General features: G+C 43.9%; 1 protein-coding gene across 1 annotated transcript; it reads left to right on the top strand.

The window, feature by feature from the left end:
• Nucleotides 1-1,137: 1,137 nt before the first annotated feature.
• On the top strand, nt 1,138-15,931 carry aasdhppt (aminoadipate-semialdehyde dehydrogenase-phosphopantetheinyl transferase). The gene is made up of 6 exons (XM_084148401.1): nt 1,138-1,528; nt 2,158-2,389; nt 7,352-7,473; nt 11,138-11,299; nt 15,213-15,281; nt 15,385-15,931. The coding sequence occupies exons 1-6, from the start codon at nt 1,385-1,387 to the stop codon at nt 15,547-15,549; spliced, it is 894 nt and encodes a 297-aa protein (XP_084004527.1). The 5' UTR covers nt 1,138-1,384; the 3' UTR covers nt 15,550-15,931.
• Nucleotides 15,932-19,571: the final 3,640 nt, after the last annotated feature.

The following is a 19,571-nucleotide window of genomic DNA, read 5'->3' as shown; positions in this document are numbered from 1 at the left end:
ATAAAAAATAAATCCATACTTACTAGTGCTACTAACTTACTCCACCCAAATAAAAAGAGTACATTGCCAAAACAAACAAAAACTCCAACTTCTTCCTTTTAGTTCTCCACATCTCCCTTCTCAGGCTCTACGACCTGATAGAGTGATACGGCTTTTGCCAATATTCCATGTAACAAAAGAAAATCCATACATATAATAGGGAAACTAACTAAATCCACCCGAATAAAATAGTACATTGACAAAACAAAACTCCCATTTCTTCCTTTTAAATCTCCATATCTCCCTTCTCAGTCTCTAGGGCCTGAGATTGTAGTACGGCTTTTGACAATATTCCATAACTCTTTTGCAGAGAAATCTTGCAGCCCCAGGAACCGTTCCGCCTCAACCACAATGATTTATATGTTCCTAGATCTTTTCTCCACCTTGGCAGTGGTATTAATCACCATTTAAAATATCAGGATCATCTTGCTGCAACCCCTGCAGCATTGAAGGCCTATCCACCACCATGGACCCTTCAGGAGCACCATTCAAACCCTCAACCCTTTTAACCGCTGCTGCATAGGAAATGCAATGTACAACCCTAACTTTGGCCACCTCATTTTCTTTCACCCTTGTCGGGCATTCAAAATACGTGGTTCATTGTTCCCACCTCAATTGCAACATTTCATTTTTTTCATCACTTTTATAACACATTAAATGATATTTTCCACAACGTGGACATCTCGGTTTCTCCCTTCTGCAAACCCTTGACACTTGACCAAAAGCTTTAAAGTGATCACACTGTATGGGGTCAAGGGATAAATGCTCTGACTTTGTAGTTTATATACCCCAACTGCACTTGAGTAGGGAGAGACTCCATATCAAAAAACGAAAGAACAGATAAACTCTTCACTTTTTCATCATTCCCCAATCGATTCATCCGACGTGAATCAAACACTACAGGAATATTTTATCTCTTTAACATCGACTTCCCACAAGACGCAAGATATTACCCCCTTGATGGGTGCCCTGTTCGGAAGAGACAGACGCTACACGTCAAACATTTCAAATCCGGAGAGCCGCAACAAACGTTCCATTGGTCCATCCATTGCCACACCCACTTATGACGTTTCACGTTCCACCAGTTTTTCCGGATGTGCGTCAACACGTCATGTGTTATAGCTAGCATGTTCTTAAAGTGAAGCAAACACTACTGTTCAGTGTTTGCTTCACTTGTTTTTTGGTTTGCGGCATTTACAGTGATTAAAATGCCGACACACTTACCTCACAGCTAGTTAACGTTACTCCACAAAGCTGTCAGTGTTAGCCAGCTGCATTACGAGAGGTAACGTTAGCTAAAAGCGGAACGTCGGTCTACGCGTTCTTAGCACTGAAACTGGCCGTCATGGGAGGCGTGCGCTGGGCGTTCCGGTGTGGTTCGTGGACGCCGACCCGCTCTGAGTGGCTGCTGGCGGCCCGGTGTGTGCAGCACGAGGAGAAAGAGCGAATCGGACAGTTCATGTTTGCCAAAGATGCCAAATCAGCCATGGTGCGTTGACCGTGTTATTCCGATATAAAGTAGTCACTGTGCCATGTTCTCCCTTGATTATCAAATAGCAATTTCAATGCACTAGGTTTTTGTAACTTCCCAGCAGTGACACACCTGATTCTACTAATCATCAGGCCTTGATTAATCATATCAACTAGGTGTGTCAGGCAAGGGTGAGATTGGGACACATATAGTACGTTGAAATTGGTGGGGAAACATCCAACTGGGAGGTGTGATCATTGTCAGGAGGAGATGGAGGCAGTGGAACATGTTATATTTCAGTGCCAGAAATATGGGAGGGAAAGGGAGCGATTGTTATTAGATTTGAAGAGTAATGGGGTTGAAGAGCCAAGATTAAGTTAACTGCTGGGGAAATCTTCCGGGGATCTAGTATTTAATTATGTATTTCGTTTCCTTAGGGAGACGAATATTCGGTAGGATTTAGACCTTCCCTGTCGCTGGTCCACACTCCAGTCCAGTTGGTGGCGATAATTCACCTTAAAGTTGGTTGCCAATGGCCAAAGAAATCCACAGAAGAAGATGATGCGTCAGAGTTACCGTTCACTGGAGAGAGGAGTGGCAGCAGTGCCCACCCTTATTGACGCTCTCTTTCTTCCCTGCTCTCCCAGGCTGGCAGGTTGTTGTTGAGGAGGTTGGTGTGTGACAGGATGGGTGTTCCATGGGCTGACATCCGCCTGGAGCGTTCTCCCAGAGGAAAGCCCTACCTGGCCAGCCCAGCCTGCTCCAGCCCTGAATCCGTGGGCTGGAGTTTTAACATCTCCCACCAGGGTGACTATGCTGTGCTGGCTGCAGAGCAGGGGCTGCAGGTCGGGGTCGACGTGATGAAGACCAACATGCCAGGTGTGTGTCTGCGCGTGCGTGCACATTGGCTTTCTTTAGTGCTTTGTGTGTCAGTTTGATTAAATGAGCAGCATTGAGAAGAGCTCACTCTGACAGTAAACTGTCTTACTGCCTCCTGAACCTTTCTATCTCCCCTGTTCCTGTTTTGTGTGTATGCGAGAGAGAAGTAACCCTCTTATCCTGTATAACTCCCCTGCTTGAGTCTCTCTATTTCACCCTTCTCACCACATTTCATTTGGCGTCCTCCTCTCCAAGCCTTCAGGACGCTAATCTGCTAACCCAGTCCTGTCACTCACCCAGACCTTCTCCCAAATTCCCCTTTAAAATCACCAAATCCCCTTAAAATAGGCCTAGACCTCTTCATCTGAAAGGGTTGAGCGTTCTACATAGCCTCCTTCCCTGGAGAAAAAGAATAAGGACGACGATACCTTAAAGCACTTACCTTCCACATTGCCCCCCAGGGAGAATAGCTAGCTAGGCCCTTTAAACCTTATCGATGGGCTGTCATTCACAAATCCCTATATAAAGTCAGGGGACTTTAATGCAGGGAAACTTAAATCTGTTCTACCTAATATCTATCAGCATGTTAAATGTGCAACCAGAGGAAAAAAAACTCTAGACCACCTTTACTCCACACACACAGATGCATACAAAGCTCTCCCTCGCACTCCATTTGGCAAATCTGACCATAACTCTATCCTCCTGATTCCTGCTTACAAGCAAAAACTAAAGCAGGATGCACCAGTGACTCGGTCAATAAAAGAGTGGTCAGATGACACAAAGCTAAGCTACAGGACTGTTTTGCTAGCACAGACTGGAACATGTTCCGGGATTCTTCAGATAGCATTGAGGAGTACACCACATCAGTCACTGGCTTCATCAATAAGTGCATTGATGACGTCGTCCCCACAGTGATCGTACGTACATACCAGAAGCCATGGATTACAGGCAACATCCGCACTGAGCTAAAGGCTAGAGCTGCCGCTTTCAAAGAGCGGGACTCTAACCCGGAAGCTTATAAGAAATCCCGCTATGCCCTTCGACGAACCATCAACCAGGCAAAGTGTCAATACAGGACTAAGATTGAATCGTACTACACCGGCTCTGACGCTCGTCGGATGTGTCAGGGCTTGAAAACTATTACAGACTACAAAGGGAAGCACAGCCGCGATCACTTCTATGCTCGCTTCGAGGCAAGCAACACTGAAGCATGCATGAGAGCACCAGCTGTTCCGGATGACTATGTGATCACGCTCTCCGTAGCCGATGTGAGTAAGATTTTTAAGCAGGTCAACATTCACAAGGCCGCAGGGCCAGACGGATTACCAGGACGTGTACTCCGAGCATGTGCTGACCAACTGGCAAGTGTCTTCACTGACATTTTCAACATGTCCTTGACCGAGTCTGTAATACCTACATGTTTCAAGCAGACCGCCATAGTCCCTGTGCCCAAGAACACCAAGATAACCTGCCTAAATGACTACTGACCCGTAGCACTCACGTCTGTAGCCATGAAGTGCTTTGAAAGGCTGGTCATGGCTCACATCAACACCATTATCCCAGAAACCCTAGACCCACTCCAATTTGCATGCCTCCCCAACAGATCCACAGATGATGCAATCTCTATTGCACTCCACACTGCCCTTTCCCATCTGGACAAGAGGAACACCTATGTGAGAATGCTATTCATTGACTACAGCTCAGCGTTCAACACCATAGTGCCCTCAAAGCTCATCACAAAGCTAAGGATCCTGGGACTAAACACCTCCCTCTGCAACTGGATCCTGGACTTCCTGACGGGCCGCCCCCAGGTGGTAAGGGTAGGTAACAACACGTCTGCCACGCTGATCCTCAACACAGGGGCCCCTCAGGGGTGCGTGCTCAGTCCCCTCCTGTACTTCCTGGTCACCCATGACTGCATGGCCAGGCACGACTCCAACACCATCATTAAGTTTGCAGACGACACCACAGCGGTAGGCCTGATCACCGACAACGATGAGACAGCCTATAGGGAGGAGGTCAGAGACCTGGCCGTGTGGTGCCAGGATAACAACCTCTCCCTCAACGTGATCAAGACAAAGGAGATGATTGTGGACTACAGGAAAAGAAAGAGGAACAAGCACGCCCCCATTCTCATCGACGGGGCTGTAGTGGAACAGGTTGAGAGCTTCAAGTTCCTTGGTGTCCACATCACCAACGAACTATCATGGTCCAAACACACCAAGACAGTCGTGAAGAGGGCACGACAAAACCTATTCCCCCCCAGGAGACTGAAAAGATTTGGCACGGGTCCTCAGATCCTCAAAAAGTTCTACAGCTGCACCACCGAAAGCATCCTGACTGGTTGCATCACCTCCTGGTATGGCAACTGCTCGCCCTCCGACCGCAAGGCACTACAGAGATAGTGCGTACGGCCCAGTACATCACTGGGGCCAAGCTTCCTGCCATACAGGACCTCTATACCAGGCTGTGTCAGAAGAAGACCCTAAAAATTGTCAAAGACTCAAGCCACCCTAGTCATGGACTGTTCTCTCTGCTACCGCACAGCAAGCGGTACCGGAGCTCCAAGTCTAGGTCCAAAAGGCTTCTCAACAGTTTCTACCCCCAAGCCATAAGACTCCTGAACAGCTAATCATGGCTACCCAGACTATTTGCAAATGGCTACCCTCTCTTTTACGCTGCTGCTACTCTGTTTACTATTTATGCATAGTCACTTTAACTCTACCCACATGTACAGTGGGGAAAAAAGTATTTAGTCAGCCACCAATTGTGCAAGTTCTCCCACTTAAAAAGATGAGAGAGGCCTGTAATTTTCATCATAGGTACACGTCAACTATGACAGACAAAATGAGGAAAAAAAATCCAGAAAATCACATTGTAGGATTTTTTATGAATTTATTTGCAAATTATGGTGGAAAATAAGTATTTGGTCAATAACAAAAGTTTCTCAATACTTTGTTATATACCCTTTGTTGGCAATGACACAGGTCAAACGTTTTCTGTAAGTCTTCACAAGGTTTTCACACACTGTTGCTGGTATTTTGGCCCATTCCTCCATGCAGATCTCCTCTAGAGCAGTGATGTTTTGGGGCTGTCGCTGGGCAACACAGACTTTCAACTCCCTCCAAAGATTGTCTATGGGGTTGAGATCTGGAGACTGGTTAGGCCACTCCAGGACCTTGAAATGCTTCTTATGAAGCCACTCCTTCGTTGCCCGGGCGGTGTGTTTGGGATCATTGTCATGCTGAAAGACCCAGCCACGTTTCATCTTCAATGCCCTTGCTGATGGAAGGAGGTTTTCACTCAAAATCTCACGATACATTGCCCCATTCATTCTTTCCTTTACACGGATCAGTCGTCCTGGTCCCTTTGCAGAAAAACAGACCCAAAGCATGATGTTTCCACCCCCATGCTTCACAGTAGGTATGGTGTTCTTTGGATGCAACTCAGCATTCTTTGTCCTCCAAACACGACGAGTTGAGTTTTTACCAAAAAGTTATATTTTGGTTTCATCTGACCATATGACATTCTCCCAATCCTCTTCTGGATCATCCAAATGCACTCTAGCAAACTTCAGACGGGCCTGGACATGTACTGGCTTAAGCAGGCGGACACGTCTGGCACTGCAGGATTTGAGTCCCTGGCGGCGTAGTGTGTTACTGATGGTAGGCTTTGTTACTTTGGTCCCAGCTCTCTGCAGGTCATTCACTAGGTCCCCCCGTGTGGTTCTGGGATTTTTGCTCACCGTTCTTGTGATCATTTTGACCCCACGGGGTGAGATCTTGCGTGGAGCCCCAGATCGAGGGAGATTATCAGTGGTCTTGTATGTCTTCCATTTCCTAATAATTGCTCCCACAGTTGATTTCTTCAAACCAAGCTGCTTACCTATTGCAGATTCAGTCTTCCCAGCCTGGTGCAGGTCTACAATTTTGTTTCTGGTGTCCTTTGACAGCTCTTTGGTCTTGGCCATAGTGGAGTTTGGAGTGTGACTGTTTGAGGTTGTGGACAGGTGTATTTTATACTGATAACAACTTCAAACAGGTGCCATGAATACAGGTAACGAGTGGAGGACAGAGGAGCCTCTTAAAGAAGAAGTTACAGGTCTGTGAGAGCCAGAAATCTTGCTTGTTTGTAGGTGACCAAATACTTATTTTCCACCATAATTTGCAAATAAATTCATTAAAAGTCCTACAATGTGATTTTCTGGAATTATTTTCCTCAATTTGTCTGTCAAAGTTGACGTGTACCTATGATGAAAATTACAGGCCTCTCTCATCTTTTTAAGTGGGAGAACTTGCACAATTGGTGGCTGACTAAATACTTTTTTCCCCCACTGTACATATGACCTCAATTACCTCGACTAGCCGGTGCCCCCGCACATTGACTCTGTACCGGTACCCCCCCTGTATATAGCCTCCCTACTGTTATTTTATTTTACTGCTGCTCTTTAGCTATTTGTGTTTATTTTATATTTTTCTTTAATTTACACTTTATTTTACATTTTTATTTTAAAAAACTGCATTGTTGGTTAAGGGCTTGTAAGTAAGCATTTCATTGTAATGTATACACCTGCTGTATTCGGCGCATGTGGCAAATACATTTTGATTTGATCCATTGTACAAAGTCATCTAAAGGATTTCTTCCAAGTGTCCTGCAGATCCTTTCTTTACCACATGATGCCGCTGTTGTCTTTCGTATTCCCTGAGAGCAATTTGGCAGCGCTCCAACACAGGGATCTCCTGCCTCTTCCTATTCCGTCTGTGTGTTTTAAAGATGGTTGGAGGAGAAAAAGTCATGATCCCAAACAAAGTAGGAGTGTCTGTGTTGCTTTTCTCTCCATTTCAACCTCTTCTCCCTCAACTTTTCCTTACTGTCAGAGCTCAAACCCTCAGGTTTGTGTTTATTTTATTATAAACTGTTTTTTCCCTGTACCCCACTCTCTCTCCCTCCCTCTGTCTCCAGGTAGCAGTTCTGTCCCAGAGTTTTTCCGTATCATGACGAGGCAGTTTACGGAGTATGAGTGGAGTGTTATCCGCGGAGCAGGATCAGAATGGGAGCAACTGACCATGTTCTACAGACACTGGGTAACCATGGCGATACATGCATCACTCTCACATCCATGGTGATATATGATACACACGCTAGACTTGCACACTGAGTCATACACATTACATGCAGGGGCAGGGACCCCCCCAGTCGAGAAGTTGTCAGATTGAGAGAGCAGCACAAGGACATCAAGTACTGATATCATCGCTGTTGACTAATCTTACTGCTTTCCCGTTGCCATAGTGACTTGCCTTGTAATCCTGTTACTGTGGCTTGCCTTCGTGTAACAAGGTTTGTTTGACTTCAGAGACTCATCCACACACACCATGATCATCACACATAGAACCCTGTGTCATTGCCTGGACTTCCGAGACACATCCACACACACACACCATGATCATCACACACAGAACCCTGTGTCATTGCCTGGGACAGGGAAAGTGTTCAACCTGATAAGTGATGGTTTTGAATGCCTTATGGGTACACCAATGGTTGTTCACCATTTAAAATTATTATTGTGTACAGGCAGTGCCTTCAGAAAGCAATCATACCCCTTGACTTATTACACATTTAGTTGTTACAGCCTGAATTCAAAATGAATTAAATTGTTTTTTTCCCTCACACAGTACACCATAATGAAAAAGTGAAAACATGTTTTTAGAAATGTTAGCACATTTATTGAAAATGAAATGCAGAAATATCTCATTTACATAAGTATTCACACCCCTGAGTAAATACAGTCGTGGTCAAAAGTTTTGAGAATGACACAAGTATTGGTCTTCACAAAGTTCGCTGCTTCAGTGTTATGAGATATTTTTGTCAGATGTTACTATGGTATACTGAAGTATAATTACACGCATTCCATAAGGGTCAAAGGCTTTTATTGACAATTACATTAAGTTTATGCAAAGAGTCAATATTTGCAGTGTTGATCCTTCTTTTTCAAGACCTCTGCAATCTGCCCTGGCATGCTGTCAATTAACTTCTGGGCCACATCCTGACTGATGGCAGCCCATTCTTGCATAATCAATGCTTGGAGTTTGTCACAATTTTGGATTTTTGTTTGTCCACCCGCTTGAGGATTGACCACAAGTTCTCAATGGGATTAAGGGCTGGGGAGTTTCCTGGCCATGGACCCAAAATTTCGATGTTATGTTCCCCGAGCCACTTAGTTATCACTTTTGCCTAATGGCAAGGTGCTCCTTCATGCTGGAAAATGCATTGTTTGTCACCAAACTGTTCTTGGATGGTTGGGAGAAGTTGCTCTCGGAGGATGTTTTGGTACCATTCTTTATTCATGGCTGTGTTCTTAGGCAAAATTGTGAGTGAGCCCACTCCCTTGGCTGAGAAGCAACCCCACACATGAATGGTCTCAGGATGCTTTACTGTTTCTCCGGACAAGGTGTTTTCCGGATGCCCCAAACATTTGGAAAGGGGATTCATCAGAGAAAATGACTTTACCCCAGTCCTCAGCAGTCCAATCCCTGTACCTTTTGCAGAATATCAGTCTGTCCCTGATGTTTTTCCTGGAGAGAAGTGGCTTCCTCGCTGCCCTTCTTGACACCAGGCCATCCTCCAAAAGTCTTTGCCTCACTGTGCGTGCAGATGCACTCACACCTGCCTGCTGTCATTTCTGAGCAAGCTCTGCACTGGTGGTGCCCCAATCCCGCAGCTTAATCAACTTTAGGAGACGTCCTGGCGCTTGCTGGACTTTCTTGGGTGCCCTGAAGCCTTCTTCACAACAATTGAACCTCTTTCCTTGAAGTTCTTGATGATCCGATAAATGGTTGATTTAGGTGCAATCTTACTAGCAGCAATATCCTTGCCTGTGAAGCCCTTTTTGTGCAAAGCAATGATGACGGCACGTGTTTCCTTGCAGGTAACCATGGTTAACAGAGGAAGAACAATGATTTCAAGCACCACCCTTCTTTTAAAGCTTCCAGTCTGTTATTCTAACTCAATCACCATGACAGAGTGATCTCCAGCCTTGTCCTCATTGACACTCAGCCCTGTGTTAACGAGAGAATCACTGACATGATGTCAGCTGGTCCTTTTGTGGCAGGGCTGAAATGCAGTGGAAATGTTTTTGGGGGATTAAGTTCATTTTCATGGCAAAGAGGGACTTTGCAATTAATTGCAATTCATCTGATCACTCTTCATAACATTCTGGAGTATATGCAAATTGCCATCATAAAAACTGAGGCAGCAGACTTTGAAAATGTATATTTGTGTCATTCTCAAAACTTTTGACCATGACTGTTAGAATCCCCTTTGGCAGTGACTACAGCTGGGTAAGTATTTCTGGGTAAGTCTCAAAGAGATTTGCACACCTGGATTGTACAATTTTTGCACATTTATTATTTTTACAATTCAAGCTCGGTCAAGTTGGTTGTTGATCATTGCTAGACAGCCATTTTCAAGTCTTGCCGTAGATTTTCAAGCAGATTTAAGTCAACTGTAACTAGACCACTCAGGAACATTCAATGTAGTCTTGGTAAGCAACTTCAGTGTATATTTGGCCTTGTTTTAGGTCATTGTCCTGCTGAAAGGTGGATTTGTCTCCCATGGTCTGTTGGAAAGCAGACTGAACCAAGTTTTCCTCTAGGATTTTGCCTGTGCTTAGCTCTATTCCATTAACTTTTATCCTAAAAAAAAACTCTATAGTCCATGCCGATAACAAGCATACCGATAACATGATGCAGCCACCACTATGCTTGAAAATATGAAGAGTGGTACTCAGTGATGTGTTGTTGGATTTGCCCCAAATATTCAGAACATAAAGTTATTTTCTTTGCCACATTTTACGCAGTTTTACTTTAGTGCCTTTAGTGAGTTTTTTTGGAATATTTTTAATCTGTACAAGCTTCCTTCTTTTCACTCGGTCAATTAGCTTAGTATTGTCGAGTAACGACAGTGTTGTTGATTTATCCTCAGTTTTCTCCTATCACAGCCAATATCTCTGTAACTGTTTTAAAGTCACTGTTGGCCTCATGGTGATATCCCTGAGCGGTTTCCTTCCTCTCCGGCAACTGAGTTAGGAAGGTTGCCTGTATATTTTTATTGACTGGGTGTATTGATACACCATCCAAAGTGTTAATAACTTCACCATGCTCAAAGGGATATTCAGTCTCCCTTTTTTGTTTGTTTTGTTTACCCATCTACCAATAGGTGCCCTTCTTTGCGAGTCATTGGGAAACCTCCCTGGTCTTTGTGGTTGAATCTGTGTTTGAAACTGCTCGATTGAGGGACCTTACAGATGATTGTATGTGTGGGGTACAGAGATGAGGAAGTCATTCAAAAATCATGTTGAACACTTTAATTGCACACAGAGTGAGTAGACTTATGTGACTTGTTAAGCAAATTTGTACTCCTGAACTTATTTAGGCTTGCCATAACAAAGGGTTTAAATACTTATTGACTCAAGACATTTAAAGCTTTTCAGTTTTAATTAATTTCAAAACATAATTCCACTTTGACATTATGGGGTATTGTGTGTAGACCAGTGACGCAATCTCAATTTAATCCATTTTATATTCAGGCTGTAACGCAAACATTTTGGGGAAAAAGTCAAGTGGTGTAAATACTTTGTTAAGGCACTGTGTAATCTCTCTTATATACAATAAGATCACTTTAACTGTATTCTTTTTACTCTTCGTCTGATATTTTCGTGGCTCTGATTGGTTGTCTTTCCTGTCCGTCAAGGCGTTGAAGGAAAGCTTCATCAAGGCGATTGGCACAGGGCTGGGCTTTAACCTACAGAGGGCAGAGTTTCACCTCTCACCTGAGCCAATCGCAGAGGGCAAGGTGTGTCGCCGGACCACAATGCACCTGGACGAAGAGGAAGAGGAGGTCTGGACCTTCGAGGTGAGCAGGGTCCAGTGGTTGTGGAGGGAAGGAGATGGGATCAGGAAGAGTGAAGAAAGTTCAAGAGTATCCAACCATCTCCTGCTCTTTTCTGTGTATCCAACACACTATCACAGATTATCGCAAAATAGACACAAATTACTTATTCGAAATTGGTGACAGGCACACACATTTTTTTCGTGTCCACCACACAATTTTCTTCATAACGCATTCGTGTCCAGTACACAATTTTCTTGTTGTGGTAATGTTAGCTAGGTTAGGGGTTAAGGTTAGGTATGAGGGGTAGGGTTAGCTAACATGCTAGCTAAGTAGTTAAAAAGTAGTAAGTAGTTGCTAAAATGCTAAAGTTGTCATAATATGATTCGAACAAGCAACGGTTGGGTTGCTCGACCTTCGCGTTATATGCCCACCCCATCCTCCACGATCGTTTCTGTATTAAGTAACCTACTGCCTTCATCGGTGATTGAAATGCACTGTATACAAAATCGTGTGGTGAACATTAACATTTGTAAAAATATATATATATATATATATATATAATGCGTGTCGCTGTCACGAATTTCGCAAAAGTCTATTTCACTATAATTTGTGATTAGTGGGTTTATGTATTACAGACACGCTAAACAGCAGGTGGTTTATAGTAATCTTATTTTTGGCAGCAGCTCAAACGCCGTTCCAATTCCACTAACAGCAGCTTGGCAGGGTCTCTTTAGCAGCTATAGCTTACACTATACCACTTCAATTTAATCAGTTAGCTTCAACGTTTCCCACTAAAGCTAATGCTATCCTGCTCCAATGTCATCAGTTATCATTAACGTTACCCACTAAAGCTAATGCTATCCTGCTCCAATTTAATCACTTAGCTTTAGCATTACCCAGTAAAACTAATGCTGTCCTGCTCCAATTTAGTCAGTTAGCTTTAGAGTTACCCACTAAAGCTATTGCTATCCCTATTGCCACTAACAGATTAGCAAGGTCTTGTTAGCGGCTAATATCGCGTATGGCAATCTCTTTGTCTCTTTGTGATTGGGATCTTAGCATACGCACAAACACGTACTCTGGCACTCCCTCTGTCTCAGAATCTTTGAATTCTCTAACAATGTATCCTTGAAAGCATTTGTAAAGTGCTTTTCTAGGAAATACTGGAGACTAGGATGGTGTCAGTACCTCTCACACCAAGGCTTTAGAGTTGTACAAAGTGACCTCCTTTCCTTGTCTCCTTTCCTCATCTCCTTCCTTTCAGCCACACTAGTCTGAAAAGCTACTGTATGTCAGGGGAAAGCAGTATTTTGAAAACCTATTGGGTGGGTTGGATCTCACCTATAAAGCTGAAAAGAATGAATGGTCCATAACAGAATTCGCTCTTTCCTCTTTGGACTGGTTTGTCGGCATAATGGTGTTTTGGTGTTTCTGTTGTGAGACTTCTGTCACCAGAGAATATCAACACACCTATTGATCGCCAGCTCAGGGACAGTACAGCTGCACTATGGATCTGCTTCTGAGATGTTTTCTAAATGGAAGAGGGAGGGGGGGGGGGACGGACGGACGGAGCGAGCGAGCTAGCTAGGGAGGACTGGGAGAAAACTAACTGCCCAATTTAGGGAGCACCAGAGACAAGGTTTCAGTACTAGAACCAAGGGATCAAAATCATCACATTTTGACCTGTCACTGTTTGCTGGGTCAAGCGCGCACAAACACTTTTTTACCTGAGTGAGCTGTTAAGTTAATGTTTTAAGTATCCCTATATTTCTGTTATTACGGTGCTATCACTCTGTTGTTAGTATGCCTGCGCGGTAGTCTCACTGTTGATGGACCTGGCCTGAGTGCGATGGCAACCATGTACTGTGGAAATACGGTAAAGTCAACGTTGTTAAACTGGAACCTAGTCGTTGTCATTTTGAAGTTAACATTTGTAGCAGAGGATGGTTCATAACTACATTGTGCCACCTCGCTTTGACGAGAAGAGGTCGTACGAAAGTTGTAAAAATGAACTTGGAACCTGGACACGGGTTACTAATCTGGACGAGAAAAAGCAAGCACTTGCGGTGGTATTATCGCTCGAGGGAAGAGAGAGAGATACAGCACTGGAAATATCCCTTGATATGGAACCTAGTCGTTGTGTCATTTTAAGTTAACATGAGCAAGAGGAGAGAGAGAATGTCCTTGTCCCCCCCCCCTCCTCTCTCTCTGCCATATTGATAAGAGTAATGAGATACAACTAGGATGCTAGACTTCACATCTGCTAAGGTCTGCAGAATAAATGTTTGTTCCAGATAGGGTGAATAACTCCACAGAAACACCTGTCACATACACACACACACACACACACACACACACAGACAGATGCAGAATTAACATACAGATGAGGCAAGCAGCAGTGCTCACCTGGTGCCATCTGACCCCTGAACGCTGCGTATTGATTGGCTGGCTTAATGAGGTGGCGACCCAGGTCTTTCCACTTCCTGGTGACCCTGTGTAATGTCACGACCCCACTGTGTCATAATGAGGTCATGACATTTGGTAGTGAGGGAATTAACAAGAGGAATCACGAACAGTGGTGGAAAAAGTACCCAATTGTCATACTTGAGTAAAAGTAAAGATACCTTAAAAGAAAATGACTCAAGTGAAAGTCACCCAGTAAAATACTACTTGAGTATAAGTATTTGGTTTTAAATATACTTAAGTATCAAAAGTAAAAGTATAAATCATTTCAAATTCTTTATATTAAGCAACCCATACGGCACAATTTTTTATTTTATTTATTTTACAGATAGCCAGGGGCACACTTCAACAGCCAGACATAATTTAAAAACGAAGCATTTGTGTTTGGTGAGTCTGCCAGATCAGAGGCAGTAGGGATGACCAGGGATGTTCTCTTGATTAGTGGGTCAATTAGACAAGTACTTTTGGGTGTCAGGGAAAATGTATGGAGTAAAAAGTACATTATTTTCTTTAGGAATGTAGTGAAGTAAAAGTTGTTAAATATAAATAGTAAAGTACAGATACCCCAAAAAACTACTCGAGTAGTACTTTAAAGTATTTTTACTTAAGTACTTTACACCACTGCTCAAGTACACAGAAACACACAGAGGGTTTATTGCAACTCATACATGTACACAGACAAATACACACAAACACACTGTCACAATTATTTAACTCTTATCTGGACAGTTAAAGATGGGCAGTAGGGAAACGGCGCCCCTGTCCGCCCCACCACCTTCATTGTTTTTGCTTTGTCTGGGAGAGAGAAAAAGTCTGTTTGCAGTAACTTCTTTGTTGTAGTATCACAAACGGACGTGGCAGGGAGTCGTCCTTCCATAAATGTCAATAAAAAAATTAAATAAATGAACAGGAGATACAGATGGAGGTTCTTAATTTGAGCCAGTTTGCTACAGCAAGAAAATAATCCTGGTGTAACAGGAAATGTGGATTATAATTAATGGACATTTTTGTAGTGGTTGATACATTTCAAAGTGCAAATTACAAACTTCAGAAGCCTTTTTAAACTTCAAATACACCACAAGTTTTAAATGTCCTGCATTGCAGGAAAGTTATCCTGCAACAGGGTGATCAAATTTAGATCCTACACCTGTAACCTCCCTCCCCTTAAAAAGTAAAGGAGTGAGGCTGTCCGACTGGGCCTATGATTAGGGCCAACTGTGTGGAATGAAAGCGGGAGAGGGGAACCGGGATGATAAATAGCCAGTATTAGGACACTGATGTGTTAGAATGGAGAGAGGAGAGGTGTGTGGCTGGATGCATGCGTGAGCCTTTTGGTAAAGGAGAGCTATTTGTCACCTTAATCACTCGTATAAGCCAACACCTATAACCTCATTCTGTTTGTATGTTGTGTATATGTGTGTATTTCATGTAAACATTTGTGTGTTTGTTTAACTGCTCCTGTCCTCTTCAGGAGAGTGTGTTGGGTAAGGACCACCATGTTGCTGTGGCAATGGGACCAAACCATACAGTCAGATCTGTGGTGAGTCATAGGAGTGTGTGTGTGTGTGTGTGGGAATGTAAGTGAGACTGTATGTTTTCAGTACAATGAAGTAGATTACTAACCTCCCCTTCTTTTTCCTTAGACTCCCCCTGCCCTCACCTCTCCTCCCCCCTCCTTCACCTTCCTCTCCTTCAGTGACCTCATCAGCATGGCCACACCCCTCTTTGAAGAAGACTCCGCCTACTGGGAGAGCTTCCAGAATAAGGCTGAAGCCCCGGAAAGACAGAGACTCACGCCTATAGTATGAGGAAGACAGGTTAGGGTAGGACTGTGGGTAGAGTAATCTGATCCTAGATCTGTGGTTAGTGGAGACATCAACCTGACCATGGAAACAATTGTGCTGGTGAGGTGGAGTGGTCAATGGGCGGATAGGTGATGTCACTCCTGTTGATCTCCATGCAGGATCGTACGGGAACAGTCAGTGAACAGCAGGGTTGGTGTTACTGAGGTACCTGGAGGTGCTGGCCACTTACACAACAAATCAGGTTTAAGCATTAAAATAACGTTGGTCCCCAGACCAACCCAGAGTCAATGTGTTAGTCAAATGCCAGTGATGAGAAATGTTCCACTACTGCCAATTGCTCTTAATCATGGTATTTGATGATAATAAAGCCATCACAGTAATACTATTTAAGATCTGTGTGTGTGGGGAAGGGGGTATTGATTTTGTAGGTTGCAATCACCTGAATTGATTGTGATCATCTGGCAATACTACAAAGTTGTTGACCAACCTCCCTGTAATGTGATTTAAAGGTTTGTATAGCTTCTTACTATAGGCTTTGCTGACCTCCTTCCCTATCCAGTCATGTCCATTCCTGTATGCCTCAGTTGGTAGAGCATGGTGCTTTCACTGCCAGGGTTGTGGGTTCGATTCCCGGGGCCACCCATACATAAAGTCGCTTTGGATAAAGCGTCTGCTAAATGGCATATACTGAACAAAAATATAAATGCAACATTTCAAGGATTTTACTTAGTTACAGTTCATATAAGGAAATAAGTAAATTGAAATAAATTCATTAGGCACTAATCTATGGATTTCACATTACTGGGAATACAGAGATGCATTTGTTGGTCACAGATACCTTTAAAAAAAGGTAGGGGTGTGGATCAGAAAACCAGTCAGTATCTGGTGACCATTTGCCTCATGCGGCGCGACATCTCTTTCGGAGAGTTGATCAGGCCACTCCTCTTCAATGGCTGTGCGAAGTTGCTGTATATTGGTGGGAACTGGAACATGCTGTCATAAACGTTGATCCAGAGCATCCCGAACATGCTCAATGGGTGACATGTCTGGTGAGTATGCATGCCATGAAAGAACTGGGACATTTTCAGCTTCCAGGAGTTGTGTACAGATCCTTGCGACATGGGGCCGTACATTATCATGCTGAAACATGAGGTGATGGCGGCGGATGAATTTTATTTAATTTTTTATTTCACCTTTATTTAACCAGGTAAGCCAGTTGAGAACAAGTTCTCATTTACAACCGCGACCTGGCCAAGATAAAGCAAAGCAATGCGATAAAAACAACAACACAGTTACATATGGGGTAAAACAAAACATAAAGTCAAAAATACCACAGAAAATATATATACAGTGTGTGCAAATGTAGCAAGTTATGGAGGTAAGGCAATAAATAGGCCATAGTGCAAAATAATTACAATTAGTATTAACACTGGAATGATAGATGTGCAAGAGATGATGTGCAAATAGAGATACTGGGGTGCAAATTAGCAAAATAAATAACAATATGGGGATGAGGTAGTTGAGTGGGCTAATTTCAGAAGGGCTGTGTACAGGTGCAGTGATCGGTAAGCTGCTCTGACAACTGACGATTAAAGTTAGTGAGGGAGATGAGTCTCCAGCTTCAGATATTTTTGCAGTTCGTTCCAGTCATTGGCAGCCAAAGGAGGTGTTGGCTTTGGGGATGACCAGTGAGATACACCTGCTGGAGCGCATAATATGTGTGGGTGTTGCTATGGTGACCAATGAGCTAAGATAAGGCGGAGATTTGCCTAGCAGTGATTTATAGATGGCCTGGAGCCAGTGGGTTTGGCGACGAATATGTAGTGAGGACCAGCCAACAAGAGCGTACAGGTCACAGTGGTGGGTAGTATATGGGGCTTTGGTGACAAAACGGATGGCACTGTGATCGACTACATCCAATTTGCTGAGTAGAGTGTTGGAGGCTATTTAGTAAATGACGTCGCCGAAGTCAAGGATCGGTAGGATAGCATGTTTGGCAGCATGAGTGAAGGAGGCTTTGTTGCAAAATAGGAAGCCGATTCTAGATTTCACTTTGGATTGGAGATGCTTAATGTGAGTCTGGAAGGAGTTTACAGTCGAACCAGACACCTAGGTATTTGTAGTTGTCCACATACTCTAGGTCAGACCCGTCGAGAGTAGTGATTCTAGTCGGGTGGGCGGGTGCCAACAGCGTTCGATTGAAGAGCATGCATTTAGTTTTACTAGCATTTAAGAGCAATTGGAGGCTACTGAAGGAGTGTTGTATGGCATTGAAGCTCGTTTGGAGGTTGTTAACACAGTGTCCAATGAAGGGCCAGATGTATACAAAATGGTGTCGTCTGCGTAGAGGTGGATCTGAGAGTCACCAGCAGCAAGAGCGACATCATTGATATACACAGAGAAAAGAGTCGGCCCAAGAATTGAACCCTGTGGCACCCCCATAGAGACTGCCATAGGTCCAGACAACAGGCCCTCCAATTTGACACATTGAGCTCTATCTGAGAAGTAGTTGGTGAACCAGGCGAGGCAGTCATTTGAGAAACCAAGGCTACTTAATCTGCCAATAAGAATGCTGTGGTTGACAGAGTCAAAAGCCTTGGCCAGGTCGATGAAGACGGCTGCACAGTACTGTCTATTATCGATCGCGGTTATAATATCGTTTAGGACCTTGAGCGTGGCTGAGGTGCACCCATGACCAGCTCGGAAACCGGATTGCATAGCGGAGAAGGTACGCTGGGATTCAAAATGGTCGGTGATCTGTTTGTTAACTTGGCTTTCAAAAACTTTCGAAAGGCAGGGCAGGATGGATATAGGTCTGTAACAGTTTGGATCTAGAGTGTCACCCCCTTTGAAGAGGGGGATGACCGCGGCAGCTTTCCAATCTCTGGGGATCTCAGATGTTACGAAAGAGAGGTTGAACAGGCTAGTAATAGGGGTTGCGACAATTTCGGCGGCTAATTTTAGAAAGAAAGGGTCCAGATTGTCTAGCCCAGATGATTTGTAGGGGTCCATATTTTGCAGCTCTTTCAGAACATCAGCTGTCTAAATTTACAGCGGAGGGTGCAGAGCTGGTGGTCGGGGTAGTGGTAGCCAGGTGGAAAGCATGGCCAGCCGTAGCAAAATGCTTGTTGAAATTCTCGATTATTGTAGATTTATCGGTGGTGATAGTGTTTCCTAGCCTCAGTGCAGTGGGCAGCTGGGAGGAGGTGCTCTTATTCTCCATGGACTTTACAGTGTCCGAAAACTTTTTGGAGTTAGTGCTACAGGATGCAAATTTCTGTTTGAAAAAGCTAGCCTTCGCTTTCCTAACTGCTTGTGTATATTGGTTCCTAACTAATGTATGGCACGACAATGGGCGTCAGGATCTAATCACGGTATCTCTGTGCATTCAAATTGCCATCCATACAATGCAATTTTGTTTGTTGTCCATAGCTTATGCCTGCCATTACCATAACCCCACCGCCACCACAGGGCACTCTGTTCACAACGTTGACATCAGCAAACTGCTCACCCACACATTTACATTTACATTTTAGTCATTTAGCAGACGCTCTTATCCAGAGCGACTTACAGGAGACACACGACGCCATACACGTGGTCTGCAGTTGTGAGGCCAGTTGGACGCACTGCCAAATTCTCTAAAACAACGTTGGAGGTGACTTATGGTAGAGAAATGAACATTACATTCTCTGGCAACAGCGCTGTTGGACATTCCTTCAGTCAGCATGCCAATTGCATGTTCCCTCAAAACTTGAGACATCTGTGGCATTGTGTTGTGTAACAAAACTGCACATTTTAGAGTGGCCTTTTATTGTCCCCAGTACAAGGTGCACATGAATAATGATCATGCTGTTTAATCAGCTTCTTGATATGCCACACCTGTCAGGTGGATGGATTATCTTGGCAAAGGAGAAATGCTCACTAACAGGGATGTAAACACATTTGTGCAGAACATTTGAGAGAAATAAGCTTTTTGTGCGTATAGAACATTTCTGGGATCTTTTATTTCAGCTCAGGAAACATGA

This window comes from Coregonus lavaretus, assembly GCF_964263955.1.
Source record: "Coregonus lavaretus genome assembly, chromosome: 30".
Classification (NCBI taxonomy): Eukaryota; Metazoa; Chordata; class Actinopteri; order Salmoniformes; family Salmonidae; genus Coregonus; species Coregonus lavaretus.
The sequence above is the reverse complement of the archived record's forward strand: the minus strand, read 5'-3'. Positions and strand labels throughout refer to the sequence as shown.